Raw genomic sequence first — 17,770 nt, forward strand, 5'->3', positions numbered from 1 at the left:
TTGGTCGAATTGCCACGAGAAATCGTCCGCTTTTATTCTCAACGAAGACGGACCGAGCCGAAGGCGCGCTCGGTCGGTCGTACGGCCAAGCGTACGCGACGTTTAACGTCCTCGCGTGTACTCTGTTTAGCTATACGCAACGGGCCTGACGTGCAACCAATGCAAGGCAAATACGTTCAACCTGGGCTTTAGGAATCAATTCGGATGCATAAGTTGCTTTTGCATGGGCATTACGAACAAATGCGTCTCGTCCAATTGGTACAGAAACGAGGTAATGAGAACGAGTTTGATTACGAGTCGTTACGCGTATTGCGTAACGCGATCGTCGTCCACGATCTACGATCTTTCGTTTCTCCTCTCTTCAGATTCACGTGTCGTTCACGAATTCCTTGCGAGGTTTCACGCTGACCGAGTCGAAAACACCCGACGCACCGCCGATATCGGATGGCATTCGCCTCGACACGATCAATCGCGAAATAGTCTACAACGACTTTCATAATCGCGGTAACAACGACGTCTATTATTGGCAACTGCCGAATATATTCCTCGGCGATCAGATAACGTCGTACGGTGGTCATCTCAAATACACGGTCCGATACGTCCCGTCGCCCGGTGGTCAAAGTTCGAGAAACAACGCCGCCGACGTCGAATTGATCAGCGTAAGTAAGGGATCGATTCGAGGATCGATCCTTTGTTCTTAGTCTTGGATCTATATTCGTTGGACGTACGTGCTCTCGCTAATACGCGATCCTCTCCTTCGACACAGGCCAACGACATTAAATTGCTCTATTACTCGCGAGAATCTCCCGAGCCTAATTCTCAGCAATCGTTCACCGTTCCGTTGCTCGAGCAATATTGGCAACGTGCCGACGGAACCACCGCCGACAGAGAACATCTTTTAATGGCACTGGCGGACGTACGAGCTATCAAGATCAAGGCCACTTACACGACCCACACCGACGAGACGGCGTAAGTCGACAACTCTCTCTCCCCCCCCCCCTCCTCTTTCGTCCGTGCGTTTTGCGAAAGTCCTACGAAAGAGATTTTCTCCTTTCAGGCTCTCCTCGGTTTCCCTCGATACGGCGGAAAAGCATAACACTGGAAAGGCAAGGGCGGTCGAAGTCGAGGAATGCGGTTGTCCCGTCGGATACAAGGGACTCTCGTGCGAGGACTGCGACGTTGGATATACGAGGGCCATGGAAGGCCTGTATCTTGGAATTTGCGAGCCTTGTAATTGCAACGGGCACTCGAGTCAGTGCGATCCCGAGAGCGGACTGTGCGAGGTAAGTGAAAGACGTTTATCGATCGCGTCGTATCGCGTTCCGCATCAATTTGATGTACCGACGATTCTGATCTAACCTTTCTAAGAATTGTGCCGATCACACTACCGGGGAATACTGCGAAAGATGCGAACCCGGATACGAAGGAGACGCGACTCGTGGTACCGCCAACGATTGTACGCGCAGAACCGATCCCGTGCAGTGCACCTGCAACGAAGCTGGATCTCGTAGCGCTTCGTGTTTCGGCGGTCGCTGCGAGTGCAAGAGGAACGTCGAGGGACCGGAATGCAACAGATGTCGTCCGTCTACCTTTGGATTGTCCGCTGAAAATACGGACGGTTGTAACGAGTGTTACTGCAGCGGCGTGACCAAGCAATGTCACGAAAGTTCGCTCTACGTTCAACAGATTCCGATATGGGTTTACGATTCCCATCATGGATTTACCCTTACCGACGAGTAAGTTCATCGCGTTTAATGCTTTCGCGATCGACGACAACGATCTACCCGTAACGAGTATAACCTAAGAGCAACGACTCGACGCAAACATTTACTTCATTCTTTTCAAATTAGCACGAGACAAGACGTTATAGACGACGGCTTCGACTTGAACGTCGCTATGAACGAAATTGGATATCGCTATCCCGACAACCGTAGTCGCAGACTGTTTTGGTCTTTGCCATCCGCTTTCACCGGTAATCAAGTAAAAAGCTACGCCGGCAGTTTGACCTTGACTCAGCACATCACTGCGCAGCCCGGGGCACAAAGCTACAAAGATCAAGACATTTTACTCGTTGGAAACGGCATCACGTTGTTCTGGACCAATCCAACAGACGTTTTACCGGACATACCGCTGGTTCGTACGAAGGAAGGCGGGGGGGGGGGGGGGGGACGACGGGGAGAGATATTTCGAATACACGTTCGACTTTCGTTTCAGACCTACTCCGTTCCACTGAGAGAATCGGAGTGGAAACGATTGACGACGGCGGGACCACGCAGTGCTTCTCGTACGGATATGATGACGGTTCTTTCCAATATCGAAGCTATTCTGGTACGAGCTTCTCACAGTGAAAAAATGACGGCGACTTACATCAGCGACATTAGTCTCGACACGGCGGTAGAAAACTTCACCGGACACAGAAGAGCGACTCAAGTCGAAGCGTGTCGTTGTCCAGCTGGTTACGTCGGAACGTCTTGCGAAACTTGCGCCCGTGGATATTACAGAGATACCAGTGACAGAGCTTTCAGCGTTCTTGGCTCTTGCAATCCCTGTCCGTGCAATAACAACGAAGAGAACTGCGAGATCAATAGGTCCGGACACGTCAAGTGTAATTGCTTGCCAGGATACGCAGGACAAAATTGTCAAGACGTCGGTAAGTAGCCCGTTGCGTAGACCGGATTACGACAGAGTTCGCTTCTTTGATCGGTCGTGTAAAAATGCACGAGACTGGAGAGACGAGTTTTCAAGCAGATTATTTACGTGTACGAGATCGCAACTATTTTCGCGTTGACATTCTTTTTCAGTCGAATATCCTCCAACGATTCCTCCTCCGACACCGACCATTACCCCACCAAGGATCGTCGTTTTCGTGCAAGAACCAGAATTCCAAATCGTGCACACGGGAAATACCGTCAGATACCATTGCAGCGGTAGATCGCTCGACAACGTAAGTCTCATAGTTCGAATCGTTCCCGACGAATCTTACTCGCACGCTTTTACGTCACACAGGGTTCTTTGTACATTCGTTGGGAGAAGGAAGGCGGTCAGTTGCCATCCGGTAGAAGCATAGACGATTCTCACGGAGTCTTGATCATCAGAGACGTCAAAGTGTCCGACAGCGGTATATACGTTTGTCAAGTTAGCGACGGAATAAACATTGGAATCAAAAAAGTCACTCTTACCGTTGGAGGTACGAACGAGAGGTTTTTAACGTTGTAACATTAGTACAAGTAGATCGATATATGCAATAAATCGTAATGTCTCTTACGGACGCAGCTTTTCCCAAAAGTTTGTTAGAGATACCAGGTATATCTCGATGTGGTAAAGAACGGGTAACGGCAAGGTTGACAGTTGCATTCGATTTCAGGAGCGAATCCGGTAAAACCTCGAGTCGTAATTATGCCGCCTTACCTCGAAGTCAAGGAAGGAGAACCGGTAGAATTTCATTGCGACGCCAATGGTAATCCTCCTCCGCAAGTAGAATGGATTCGACTTCATGGAAGCATCAGTTCGGAGTCTTCCTTCCATAACGGCGTTTGGAGGCTCCCGGCTGCCTCGAGAAACGACGCAGCCGAATACAAATGCATCGCTAAGAATAACGTCGGAGTGGAGGAAAAAACAACGATTCTATACGTTAGAGGTATCCATGATCGTAAACGGTATAGTAGACGTAACGTAGACAGACGGGACTACATTCGCGCGTATCCACAGAAAATCCGGAAGGGCCTCCGGCTACCGGCTTGGCTCCGATCATAACACCCGCCGAATGGGTCGGCTCCATCGGAGACGTCGTCAGACTTACCTGCACCCCGTCGCAAAGTGCTAATCTAACGTGGACTCGATCGGACGGCTTGCCTCTACCTTACTCCGCGACCCAGCGCGATGGCATTCTGATAATCAATAATCCAACGATCAGCGATTCCGGCTTATACGTCTGCATCGCTGTCAGTTACAAAGGAACGGAAACGAATTCTACCGCTAGAATAACGATAATCCCACGAAGAGATCCTCCGACGGTTAAAGTCAAGCCTGAAAGACAAATAATATCCCAAGGAACGTCGACCGAGATACGTTGCGTTACGGGCGGAGAGCCGGGTCTGCAAGTGAAATGGAGTAAATTTTCGGAAACGATGAATTCGAACGTCCAACAAGTCGGAGATACTCTTAGAATTATTAATGCGCAAGTTTCTGACCGAGGCGTATATATCTGTCGTGTCAGTAGTCCTATAGGCAGCTACGAAGCTAGTGCCATCGTCGAGGTCGAACGTAAGGCATAAATTTCATATTTGTAAATCGATCGTTGCCGTCGTCTCACAGACGGCGGCTTTCGAACGAACGAGTACACTTTTATTCGCAAATTCGCAGCTCGTGAAGTTCCGGTCCTCGAATTGTATCCGAAAGACATCCAGCCCGTCACGCTTGGTGGCTCTGCCGATTTGCAATGTCGCGCCATAGCCGGTCTTCCACTTCCCGAGATCCATTGGTCTCGTCAAGACGGCAGATCGTTTGCTCCGAACATCGAACAACTTCCTGGCGGATTATTGAGACTCTCTAATATCACGATAAACGACGGTGGTTCTTACGTGTGCTCGGCCACGAACGAAGTTGGTTCCGCGTCCGAGATAGCCCATATCGAAGTACAGTCGATACCCGTTATCACGATCGAGCCAAGGACGGGTATTTTGCAAGTGAAACTTGGAGACAGGGTGCGATTGACTTGCAGCGCTGTGGGCCATCCACAGCCAAACGTTGCCTGGAGTAAACATGTCAATGGATTGGCCACGTAGTAAGTTACGCTTCTTCGAAGAAGAATACCTTTCTTTCAAAGAGTCGTCTTTTTTGCGAAATCGTTGCTTACATTTACAGCGATGCGTACAGCAAAACAGCTGCGACGCCGTTAAGCGCGGTATACGAAATATTCTCGGTCTCCTCCGACGACGAAGGTTCCTACTCCTGTCAAGCGTCGAACTCGGTAGGCATAGTAGAGGACCGTGTCCAAATACGCATCGAGGACAACGATATCGACTCTACGCCTTGTCGAGGCGATATGACTTGCGATAACGACAACAGACGTCCGCCAACTCAGGATCCCGTACGCTTATCACTTTTTTTTTTCATCTTTTCTTGCTAATTTTTCCCCAGTTGTCGTAGCCGTATATCATCACGACGTACGTCGTTGTAATTTTAGAGATATCCTTATCAGGGTGGCGTATTGATTCCCGAAGACTTTTTAAGAATTCCCAATAGCGGTAAAGTGGAAATGCGCTGTCAGGTGATTGCCCCAGATGGCGATCAGATTTATCTTGATTGGAAGAGAAGCGATCATCGTGCCTTACCGAAGGGCAGTACCGTTCATAATGGCGTTTTAAGCATTCCGACGGTCGACAAAAATGCCGCAGGGGAATACATCTGTCTTGGCTTAAATCCTGCCGGCACGGTCATTTTCAAAGCTAAATCTCATCTGGAAATCATATGTGGGTATTCCGAAAAGTGCGATTGTAAAGGGAAGCGAAAAATTATCCGCGTTAGAGGAATATCTGATATTTCTTCTTTCTCCTTTTTCAGCTCCACCTAGGATCGAGCTTAATCCGACCCGTCAAACCGTTGGTCCTGGTAAAAATCCTTCTATAACGTGCACCGCAACCGGCGACGAGCCTCTTCACATTCAATGGGAAGCTATAGGACGGCCACTTCCGTATTCCGTATCTAATGATAATGGCGTTTTGCAATTCCACGGTATAACGTATTCGGACGCTGGAAAGTACGTTTGCAAGGCCACGAACGAGGCGGGCACGGCAGAGGCGGTAGCGGAAGTCATAGTTAACGGTTCGTCATCTTTCTCGATCTCGATAAACGCGTATCGAATTCGTTCCGATGGATCTCATTCGGATACCATTATTCACCGTATTATTTTTTCTCAGAACATTCTTACGACGACACGAGCATTCGCGCCACCCAAAGAGACATTACGACGTATCCAGGTAATTCTGTACGTTTGCGTTGCGAGATCAGGGAACACGCCGTGATAGAATGGAGTAGAGAGGGTCAATTTTTGCCTTTACACGGTCGAATTGGCGAAGACTATTTAGAATTAACGCAAGTCAAACCAGAAGACAGTGGAAGATATATTTGTCAAATTCGTAACTCCCATGGAGTTTCCAGTGATTACATTAATTTGAATGTGATACGTAAGTAGTGCATTGGTACATACATATGCTTGCCACTTCAGTTAAACTTTATAAAGTATTATCGTAATTTATGCTCAATCTCATTAACAAGTATCGTCTAATATCGCTGACGTAGATCGATCTTAAATATTTCTCTCAAAGAATCTGATTCCTACAAACTTGGATCTTTTTTTCTTTTCTCTTTCTTTCTTTCTTTCATTCTTTCTCTCTTTTCAGCTTTTTTAATTACTTTTTTAATAACATTGTTAATTTATTACATCGCTGCCTTTTATTATTCTTTTTTTTCTTTCTTTTTCTAACAATCTCTCGACATTCGTCGATACGAGATCGTTCAAACATCTTCTGAACGTGACGTTTCAGCCAAACAATGAAAATTCTTTTTCGTTCGTTCGTTCGACGAGAACTACTCGAGTAACGACATATTACGAGGCGCGGTTACTTTTCTTTTTTTTTTGTTTTTCAAAATCTGTCATGCAGCTTGTCATATTAGAAATGGTATCAGTAGTGAAATATTTATCATAAAAAAAAAGATCATTGCAATAATGGTTTCAATGAAGGACTTCTTCAAATTAGATTTTTACAAAGCTCGCGTTATATGATTTAGTAGTTAATTTGCTTGCGGATTGCATGCCAGTGTACCGATCGCAGTGCAGACCCGGGGAGTATAAGTGCTACAGTCAACAATGCATTCATTTGGATTACTTTTGCGACGGCTATGCTCAATGCAACGATGGTACTGACGAACGCTTCTGCCGCATCCCGCAATATCGCCAATTTCTTCAAAGACGACGCGGTTTGTTTTGAGATTTGTGTGTCGTGTGACGTCTCGTAGTATAGATTATATTTTTGTCTTATCTTTTTTTTTTTTAGCACTATTCTTTGTGTTGCCTATTCTTATTCGATCGGTCTATTCGATCGTCAACATTTTATTATCCCCATTCCTAAACATCTTACATATGTGTCATTTATGTTTCGAGCCGACGTAGACAACATCGTTGGATTCCTTTCCATACGACGTACCAAATTTCGTCCAACTCCCCCCTTGACCCTTCCTACCTACTTAGAGATAATGCCGCGGCCGTTGACGCATGTTACTTGCATGTACGATACTATATGTAATATACATTATTTTTACTTTAGCGTAATACTATCGAAAGGATTATTAAGTTGGACAAATGTCGATCCCAGATATCCTGTCAAACGATCGGCCTCGAATCAAATTTTTTCCTTGCGCGTACGAATCGCTCGCCTTGTTTTAGATGTTTAAATTTTAACATTGACGAAGTTGACTTTTTAAAAAGAAATTTTACATTTACGTTACAACGGTAAAATGTACAATTTCTTTTACGAACGTTGAAGCTCCGAAAAAAAATTGAAAATACTAATCTGTATGTAAATATTTACGGGAGAAATTATACAGCGTAAGTAATAGCGACTGTTAAATTTCAGCTGCCGTTGCACCTGCACTTACCATCGAGGCATCTCAAGATCCTGTAAATATCGGAGATACGGTTGACATACGTTGCGCGTGTTCGGGTATTCCTAGTCCGCACTATCGATGGTCCAGACCGAACCATCCGGATTTACCAGCGAATGCTCAAACGTACGAAAATATTCTTAGATTGTCCAACGTAGCCGTCAGCGATAGCGGTACCTACAAATGTACAGTAATGACTCCGCAAGGCATCTTTGAGGAAGATTTCAATCTCATTGTACATGGTAAATATCAAACATTTTTCATCGATTGATGATATTTCATTTACTGTAAATTCAATTGTCCATATGTAACTAATGTGTGCGACTATAACGTGTTTATTTTATCAATGCCATCCGTTGCATTCTTTGTAAGTATAAATATGATACGAACGATGAATAGCGGCTACAAAATATTTCTATGCCGAGTTATCGTCTTTTCATATCTTTATCTAGGTGGACATAACGATGGGCCAGCAATTGAAACGAAGTTGGCACCTTACGGATCTAGTATTGAAATGGATTGTCACGTTGATCTTGAGCCACCTGTTAAATTCCAATGGAACAAACTTGGTGGACTGTTATCTCTGGACACAGAAACTTACCAGGTACAACGAAAGTATTCCGGCATAACTTTAATAGGATTTATGAATATTTATTTTTCCTTTCGACACTCTTAACAGAATACATTGAAACTGAAAAATGTCAAAGCCGAAGATGCAGGAACATACATTTGTATAGCGAACAACGATAAAGTAAATTTAGAAGTACCGACCGTGCTCGTCGTAACGGGAGTCGTACCTAACTTCAGTCAAGCGCCAGAGAGTTACATAGCTTTGCCTCCATTACCTGATTCGTATCTCAAGTTCAATATTGAGATATCTTTCAAACCGGAGAATTATGACGGCATTATCTTATACAATGCCGAATCGAATCACGGTAGTGGGGATTTCATTCTTCTATCCCTAGTAGGAGGATATCCACAATTCAAGTACATATTACTTTTCGTTACGTATTATATCTACGCACGTGTGAAAATATATGTATAATATATATATATATATATGTATAATTGTTATAAACTGCTAGATTTGACCTTGGTTCTGGATCAGCTGTTATATTAGCGGATAAATCGGTTACTTTGGGTCAATGGCATACGATTAAAATTCAACGTGTTAGAAAGGAAGTAACGATGCTAGTCGATGGTCAAGGACCGTACAGAGGAGTATCGGCTGGTCGAAGACAAGGATTAGATCTTAAGGGTCCACTTTATATCGGTGGAGTTCCAAATCACAGTATTGTTATCAAAGAGGCTGTTTCGAATATCGGATTCATTGGTTGTATCAGCAGACTAGTCATTGGTGAAAAGGAAATTGATTTAATCGGAGATCAAACGGGTAACGTAGGGATAACGACTTGCGAAACGTGCGCCGAAAATCCATGCAATAATGGTGGAGTTTGCCAGGAGGCAGCTACGAAGAACGGTTATATGTGTTTATGTAGAGCTGGATTTAATGGGAAACATTGTAACTTTGTCGGACAATCTTGCTATCCAGGTAAAAATTATGCGTTATGAACTTCGTAGAACGTAACGAAATTTGTTGCGGCATGCAGAATGTGTGTATTCAAATAGTGCGTGCATAACGGGACAAAATACGCGCGAGCACGTACATGACACGAACTTTTTACAGGCGCCTGCGGAGAAGGAAAGTGCGTGGAGAAGGAGGCTGGTTTTGATTGTTACTGCCCGTACGGAAAGACTGGTCCACGTTGCGAACGATCGGTAAAGATCTACGAACCAGCTTTTAACGATGACAAAGCTTTCATCGCACATGATACACCAAAGGCTCTTCGAAGGCAAGTATACGTAATCGTTTGAAAAGCATGCACGAGACTTTAATAATATTTTTGTCACTTGACTGTTTTTTAATCAATCTGCAAGTAGTGGTCGTATAGTATATTTTCTAAAATTTTAATGCACTCTTTCTGTACATACATCTGTGTATATCTGATTTTACATGTAAATACAAAAGTTAGTACAGTTATAATTAACATCGTATTCGTTAGCCGAAGATGATTGATATTGTAATAACGAATGAAAATACGCACTATGTAAATACTTTTTTTTTTTGTTTCATTTACTAAATGATTAACGCACTTGACGTACTCATTGATGTACACGTACATCCATTATACGTACACATATACATGCACACGTACGATACACACGCATATAATAGTAATAATACAATTAATTTTTCTATGCAGAGAATGAAAGTGTACGCATATGAGAAAAAAATCTGACCTTTTGTTGTTAACGAAAACACTAGCTGTTAGTTATCCTCAAACAGGCTAATTGAGATGACGTTATTTTCAGGGAAAGAAAGAGTTCGAGCACTACACACAGTCGATCACGCAACGTACAAGTTAGACAAGTTAACGTGCGATCGAGGGCACATCACCACAATAATCTGCACCACACAAAACATTAGATATAGCATGATATTTATGCACGTTGAAAGTTATTACATATAATAAGTCGAAATAATTGGTAGCCTTTTTGGTTAGATGCGAAAATTAAATATGCCATTGCTACTAGACGTGGGTTTAAAGATACCTATGTGAATTTGGAATCGATTCAATTTACAAAGATTTTAATTTACAAAGATTCTAGCATTGTTCTTTTTTATTTCGCGTAGTAGCATTTCTACGTAAGAAGAAGATTTGAAGAAACAATCGCAAGAAGCCTAAGTAGAGCTAGTTTCTCGGAATGACCTCCCGAACGGTGCTGTAACGATAGAAGCTCAGTCAATTTGTAATGTAGCGATAAATGTTTTGTACAGCTTTTAATTAATACACTTACGCATCATTTAGTTATATTAATTATTAAAAGTAAGACGTTAAGTCACTGCCAAATATATTGCATTTAACAGTTTGAAGCAAAGCTTAAGAATCGGCAATACGTGATGTCATAGAAATATATGATATCTATATACGTGAAAATATATAAATTGTTTGTACTTATATATATATGTATATATATGTGTGTATATATATATATATATATATATATATATATATATATATAACATGATTCTATATAACATGTTAAATATGTTGTTTCATCTATGAATCAGCATTTATATACTCAATGGGCCTAGGCCTATGCCCGAAATAGGTATGAATAAATATTATAAAGGCAAATAAACATTGGTGTGACGATTCATCTAATATAATTTCATTTTCCAATTGTTTTAGGAAGTTTATATTTATCGCGCGTTTCTCTTTTCGTTTCTTTCTTCTCTTTTTTTCCTTTTCGTTTCTTTTTTCACAGCTATTACGTCGCTTAAGCGCAGCATGCGAACGAAAATTAGCGAGTACGAGATTAGCCGAGTAATAAGGACGTTTGATCCCTTTAGTGCTTTCGTATACGAGGTTTTCAAAATACTGCACAATGCTTAACTTCGTAGCACCTTGCAGTAACTTGTTACGTTCGTTCATTCACGTTTCATGCATACAGTCGTGGGTATTGATTAATCCAATAACTTTCGTACCATGTCAACAACAACGTCTTCATGTTTACAACATACTACTAATGAATGAATTGCTCAATGAATGAAAGATCAGCTCAATTACCTTTGATCTATTGTCTACACTTATAGGCTTAAAATAGCTATGAACTTCAATCCTACCGACGAAGGAGATGGAATATTGATATATTGTTCTCAAAGCGAAGAAGGACTTGGAGATTTCGCAGCGCTCATAATAAAGAACAAGCACGTTGAATTTCGCTACGATATTGGCTCGGGTATGGCCACATTGAGATCTAATTATATCGTACAACCTGGAACGTGGACGTACGTAACGGTAAACAGAGATTTCAAAGAGGCGAAATTATCCGTGAACGGAGAGCCGTTCATCGAAGCAAGATCTCCTGGTGGCGCACGTACCATGACATTGAATACGCCGTTGTACATCGGTGGCGTTGATCGTAGAAAAATTACATTGAACAAGAATCTCAATGTTGATCGTAATTTTCGTGGATGCATTAGCGAAGTAAGTAAGAGGTAACGATTTAGGGCGGCGATCGTTAACCGTAGTCATTGGTTTCAATTAGCAATTAACCGTGTAATACCCTTCGATCGTACAGCTTGAAGTAGCTTCCGTTAGCCTGGAGATCTTAAAATCGGCAACGGATATGGCAAATATCGAAGATTGCTCCATGCTTCATCCGAATCAGACGATTCCACGTACCACGCTCATTACCCCTCCACCTACAAATCCGCCAACAACTTTGTACGATCCGTGCGCATCGAGTCCTTGTATACACGGGTTCTGTCAGAGTTTAGATTCTCGCGAATATTCCTGTACCTGCGAATATGGATATGCGGGAAGAAATTGTGAAAATGTATTGAAACAGTGCGAGGTATACGCGCCTTGCAGAAACGGTGGTACTTGCACGGATCTACACGGATCTTACAAATGCGACTGTAGGCTTGGCTTTAACGGGCAAACTTGTGAAAAATGTAAGTCTCTTTGATCGAAAACAAAAAATAATGCTAAAAAGCTACGCAATGTTGGTACCTCGTCGATACGATATGCGACGAGTGGAATTAAAAGTGTGCCTTTATTGTTATCGATGCAGTGGCAGATATCACGTATGACATCGCGTTCAAAGGAGATGGCTGGTTAGAACTGGAAAGATCAGTGATGACGCACGAAGAAGAACGCGAGGTATTGGGTTTCGAGATATCGACGAATAAAACAAATGGTTTGATCATGTGGCACGGCCAAACGCCAAACGATTTGAATCCCGATGACTACATATCTCTGGCGGTTGTCGATGGGTAAGTCTATATATCTCGCCGTTAGATAGAAAGAAAAGAAAAATGATGGCGAAAAGAATTAAAAGTCGCATACTTTCAATTACGTGGAATTTCAGTTACGTGGAATATCAATACAATTTGGGATCAGGCCCGGCGGTTATTCGCGTAACCGCTCAAAGAGTCGACGACGGAGAAAGGCATAGAATCATTTTAAAACGACAAGGCAGCGATGGTAGCATCGAGTTAAACGGCGAACATACGGAAAGTGGACTGAGCGACGGGCTACAACAAATCTTGAATACCAGAGGCAGCGTTTATTTAGGAGGTGTGCCTGATTACGCAATGACCTACGGACGATACCACGAAGGATTTTCCGGTTGTATTTACACTCTCGAAGTACAAGACTCCGGGGCCATCGATATAGGAGAAAAAGCTATTAGAGGAAAGAACGTTTCTCCGTGTACCAGGTAAGGACGAAGAAATACGCCCTCCATTTTCGTGAGGATTTTTCATTTTATAAGATTAAGCAACATTTATCGAAGGGTGAAACATTATACAAGCTTTTTAAAATAACGTTACATGCTGCATAGAGTGAGATGGATTCCATCTTCGTTGGTATTTACGGACGCAGATGCAGATATTTTTGATGCGTTTGTACCTCCACCTCCTGTAAATATCATTCATCCAAAACCTGCTGCAAACGTAGCCACGTGTAATATTAAGAGTTATCTACTATTGATCGTGTTGCAACATTTGATTGCGTTGAAAATAGAAAGCAGAAATTTAATCGTTGTTTGTACACTTTTTTACATAGGTGCTATTAATACGTCATAAGAAATTTATTGATTTAAATAGACAAATACGTTTCAATTTATACAATTTATAGGGTATACTTATATTCCAAGTTTGTGCTAATACGTAAATGCTTGTAATATTCGTATTCCCATAATTTTCGAAGAAATATGTCTCTATAATCGTTAAATTTGTTGATTGTTTAATGCATTGTCAACGCAATCTGGAACAATCTGACCAAACCCATGGTACGTTCAATTATTATAGTTACGAAAACAAACCATACTAAATTCGTTTCTTCCATTAATTGTTATAACAACCTACATGTTTTTATTCAAGCCTACATATTTAATTGCAAGAAATGATTGTTTCACAGTGATCCAGTCGAAAAACTTTCTATCCGTGGTGATCCGGGAAGAAGACATTAAGAGAATCTGTACGTGATACGATCCTACCTTATTACTAATTCATTTTTCAATATTCAAAGCGGATGGTTCTTTTGTCAAATGTTTTAACGTTCGTTAATGCGTTCCGTTTTATAGAAAACTACATTTGTTTACGATATGAAAGTACTGCATACAAATGTTATATAACAGCGAAACGTATGGCATTATTGTAACTTTAAAAGTTTTCTACTAAGAAATAGGGATAAACATTATCGATTGATGTAAAATATTTAGGATATTTCTCTATACACAAATATTAACTATAATCGGATAAAGACTTTGACATCAAACCCATAAAGGTTTGTACTAATGAAAGTATCTAATTAAAATCATACTTGTTCATTGATAATAGTAAGAATCGTATCAAGCCTATGCAAAGTAATTATGATTTTTGCTAAAGTATTTTATATCGACCACGACGTTATCACGAACTAGTAACAACTACTCAGTTACTTTCAAGCTTTTTAATAATCGCCACCTTTTATTTCCATCATTGAAAATGTTTTTATCCAGAAATGTTATATTTTTTTCTACTTTATCGGTAGTCTTGCGTTTAAAAAATATATGTACTCATAATATATGTACTCATAATTTATATCTCTTATTTCTCATTTTATGCATTTTAATGTCTAAAATAACGTGACACGATTGTTTTATCGATTAAAAATATACACGCGCATACGCACGTGTGTGTGTGTGTATCTATACATACACATATATACTTGTAATATTCCCCTTTTTAAATTTAAGATATATTTCTACAGCTGCCATAGTGATTGAGAAAGAAAAAGAAAACAGTGTTAAAATACAATAATATATAATTTTTCACTGCCATGATCTTATTTGTTAGACTTTAGAACTAACAGCGGATAACAGTGGATTTGTCTTTTAAAAAATTGTAATGACGATGTATGAAAGAAGTCACAATTTGTAAAACTTGTTTTCAACGTCATTTAGCAATGAAGCTTTATATACTCATCCTTCAAATATATCACCTTTCCTTGTGAAACAATTTATTACATTACGAATCAAGCTTATATATTTTTTTAGGCAAAACACGATGAAAAAAAATCTTTGCCACGTGTAACGAGAAAAATATGTTTTTACACGGTTTCGTAAATCTTAACGTAATTTAAACATAACGATGATAATAATAATAATATAACAATGGTATTGATAAAACTTAACAATAATATTGATAATATTAAAAGTTAATTCAAATATATCTCGATTCGATCGAAAAGTAGCAAATAGATAACATGAAAAATCGTTTTTGCAATTATTTTTTTTTAATTGTGACTACTTTCGTACTTTAGCAAACTAATATCACTTGTTATACAATGAGATAAATGAATTTTGTTAAAACAAGCGCGACGATAAAAGTTTCGATAGATAAAATTTCAGCTAAAGAATGAAATTTTAATAATTAAAATGTACTATTTTTTATCAAGAAATTCGAGAGGTCGCAATTTTCGTAGTACGAACGAAAGCAAGTTACTTTTAGAACCTTTAATATAATAGTTCCGATTGGTGCTAGTAAAATGTGTTGCAAACGTTGTATCGATGTCGAATATATTGCAACATGTGCATGAAAATAAAAGTGAATAATTTACTCTTGTAATTAATATTCTTACAATTTACATATTCTATAATTCTAAAGAAGAATCGATCAAATATCGTGCTGGAACAGAGATAGGCCAAAAAGTCTACGATCTCTCTCTGTCTACTTTAATTAACAATTATCTATTTTACTATTTCCTCATAACTCTGTATATCTCTATTATTTTATGTATAATAAATAAAACAGAATTTGTTTTGCAATAGCTTAAAAGATAAATTTCATAGAGGACAAATACGTTAATGTTATCTTTGTCAACACAAGATATTTTAATCCTCCAATATATCGTAAAAATCTACGTATAAAAAATTTAACACGCAATTACAATTTAACACAGTTTGCGCCGTAATTTAACACTGAGAAAATGCTTATTAATGTCGATGCAAATGCTAACACGACTTACATGATGTATTACATATGTAAATTTATAAACTGAAAGTACATAACACGATTAAAATGTAGCTTGCGTTGTTAAAAAATAATATTATAAAAAAATATATGTCTACGTGAGTGTGGGTGTGTGTGTATGTTGTGTGTGTATGAGACAATAAATATAATTTTGTTAACAAATAAATCAGTTTATTCCAGTCTCGTGTCAATATGATATATTAACGTTGGAATTTTAACTTGCAGCAAATCTCATACAAATGCAAAACAACAAATTTCCGCGAAATCGTTGGTTTGACTTTTCGGTACGAGTTACCAGTTGAAGAAATAAATAAGCAAAACTATATAAAAAATATAATACATGGAATATTATATTTACAAAAAAAAAAAAAGGGAAAGAAAGAAAACAAAGAAAAACTTATAACGGCATAGCGTTATAAGTACTATATATAGATACGCATTGAAAGACGCGTTAAAATTGATGTATCGGCATCCAAATATGCGGTTCGACTAGACATCTATAGCTTGCTATAAATTAATTTTATAGCCAGATATAAATGGTAGTCCGGTAGGTACTTTTCCTTGGTATTCAGCGTATGCTTCGCCAAAAAAGTTCAACAACGTTATTTCTTCTATAAGAATACGATCGTGGAAAAATCTCCAAGAAGCCACCGTATATGCCAAAACGCAAAATGGATTTTGGAGTATCAACTGTAAGAAGATCGAAGGTAGATTATTAAAATATTTTTATAGGTACGTATATACGGTGTAACGTTTGAATGTCATAATTTAAAGTATAATATGGTATACCTGAGTTCCAATGGCCCAATAAAACCATCCGACGTAACTCGGATGTCTAAATATTCCATAAATACCATGCGTTATTAGTTCGTGATTCCTCTTCTTCGCGCTTTGCACAATATGATTAAAATTATGTTTAGCCGTAAACATGGCGCTTTTTCTTAATAGTTCTCCCAAAGTGGATAATATTAAGCCGATATAGGAAACGGAAGAGGCCATTTTCATTTCGGGGAAGTAGTACCTCTCTATGACGAATTCGATCCAACTAGAACACGCGGCTATGCCGTACGAGACACTGTGATTAAGAACGAAGCTATCTATAGACAACGACGAAGGATTTGTCCACGCTATAGCTAAAAATTCGGTGTAATGGAATATAGCTATTACTGCCATATAAACGCCAAACATTCGCCAGGAAGGCGAAGCGATAGAAAATATCGTAATTGCAACACCAACTACATATCCTAAAAACGTGGATCTCAATGCGACCTGAAAGAAGAGAAACGAATAAACGTACGAGTTTACAGATGAATATTAATAATTCAGAATATCATACGAAGCGAAGAAAACTTATACCTGATATTCAAATCCACCGAAGAGAAGGAGCAAAATGAAATTCGAAAAACCATACTGAAGAAAATGCACGAACAAGACGTTTTGAAAATATTTGCTATAAATATCGAATTCTAACCTCGAAAATAATTCCGGTAAGAGTGCGACGAGAAGAGCTATGCTAAAGCAAAACAAACTCAACTTTCCATCGCGACACAACATCTTTTAAAATATAAACAAATGTAATATCTGCGAGATCGTTGGGAAAATCGAAATCGTTGCAGAAAAAATAACACCTCATTTCATGAGCGACAAGTGCTTGTATATACGCCAACGCAAGACTTTTAACCGAATACTTTTACGACGTATCTAAGAATTTATCTAAATTTAATTTTAACCTATTAAAGGTAGGCTTCGTTAAGGAATAACAAGTACGAATAAATATCCGAGGAGCGACAAAAGGAAGCTAAGAGTTTTAAGACCGTTTATTCGTTCGGCTGTCCGTCCATTCGATCGCGGCAAAGACGAAACAAGAAACGTCGTTTTTCCGTTCCCAACGTGCATGCCCGACAACGGTACGAGCGACAATGGTCGACGCACGACATTTGGTCGAGACGGACATATACATCGAAAGCACAGGAGCGTGACGCGTCGTCGCTCCGTCGCGGTAATACAAAGAAATGTATCGTA

The 17,770-nt window shown here is 40.0% G+C and overlaps 2 protein-coding genes across 45 annotated transcripts in view; one reads left to right on the top strand and one right to left on the bottom strand.

Moving 5' to 3' along the window:
- Positions 1–15,343, top strand: part of LOC127062218 (basement membrane-specific heparan sulfate proteoglycan core protein) — an 87,717-nt gene extending 72,374 nt beyond the window's left edge. For 36 of the 44 annotated variants that reach the window (XM_050990004.1, XM_050990008.1, XM_050989992.1 and 33 more), the window contains 29 exons: positions 131–271; positions 366–659; positions 767–969; positions 1,058–1,283; positions 1,369–1,736; positions 1,851–2,133; positions 2,215–2,650; positions 2,802–2,944; positions 3,007–3,187; positions 3,274–3,303; positions 3,365–3,637; positions 3,709–4,263; positions 4,363–4,783; positions 4,864–5,089; positions 5,186–5,471; positions 5,563–5,823; positions 5,919–6,185; positions 6,790–6,978; positions 7,635–7,904; positions 8,115–8,266; positions 8,342–8,649; positions 8,748–9,214; positions 9,350–9,515; positions 11,321–11,714; positions 11,809–12,184; positions 12,304–12,505; positions 12,601–12,951; positions 13,075–13,524; positions 13,653–15,343. In XM_050990004.1, coding sequence (XP_050845961.1) covers positions 131–271; positions 366–659; positions 767–969; positions 1,058–1,283; positions 1,369–1,736; positions 1,851–2,133; positions 2,215–2,650; positions 2,802–2,944; positions 3,007–3,187; positions 3,274–3,303; positions 3,365–3,637; positions 3,709–4,263; positions 4,363–4,783; positions 4,864–5,089; positions 5,186–5,471; positions 5,563–5,823; positions 5,919–6,185; positions 6,790–6,978; positions 7,635–7,904; positions 8,115–8,266; positions 8,342–8,649; positions 8,748–9,214; positions 9,350–9,515; positions 11,321–11,714; positions 11,809–12,184; positions 12,304–12,505; positions 12,601–12,951; positions 13,075–13,318 — 7,713 coding nt within the window. In that variant the 3' untranslated portion in view covers positions 13,319–13,524; positions 13,653–15,343. Of the gene's footprint in view, positions 1–130; positions 272–365; positions 660–766; positions 970–1,057; positions 1,284–1,368; positions 1,737–1,850; positions 2,134–2,214; positions 2,651–2,801; positions 2,945–3,006; positions 3,188–3,273; positions 3,304–3,364; positions 3,638–3,708; positions 4,264–4,362; positions 4,784–4,863; positions 5,090–5,185; positions 5,472–5,562; positions 5,824–5,918; positions 6,186–6,789; positions 6,979–7,634; positions 7,905–8,114; positions 8,267–8,341; positions 8,650–8,747; positions 9,215–9,349; positions 9,516–10,035; positions 10,885–11,320; positions 11,715–11,808; positions 12,185–12,303; positions 12,506–12,600; positions 12,952–13,074; positions 13,525–13,652 lie in introns of those variants that run through there. The other 8 variants (XM_050989995.1, XM_050989993.1, XM_050989996.1 and 5 more) reach the window with 8 other exon arrangements.
- Positions 15,312–17,668, bottom strand: LOC127062249 (protein-S-isoprenylcysteine O-methyltransferase). Its single transcript, XM_050990112.1, has 3 exons — positions 17,105–17,668; positions 16,538–17,017; positions 15,312–16,438 (listed from the first exon to the last, which is right to left on the bottom strand). The coding sequence occupies exons 1-3, from the start codon at positions 17,300–17,302 to the stop codon at positions 16,256–16,258; spliced, it is 861 nt and encodes a 286-aa protein (XP_050846069.1). The 5' UTR covers positions 17,303–17,668; the 3' UTR covers positions 15,312–16,255.
- Between the last annotated feature and the right edge of the window lie 102 nt (positions 17,669–17,770).

Source organism: Vespula vulgaris, chromosome 3 (assembly GCF_905475345.1).
Source record: "Vespula vulgaris chromosome 3, iyVesVulg1.1, whole genome shotgun sequence".
In the NCBI taxonomy this organism is placed as follows: Eukaryota; Metazoa; Arthropoda; class Insecta; order Hymenoptera; family Vespidae; genus Vespula; species Vespula vulgaris.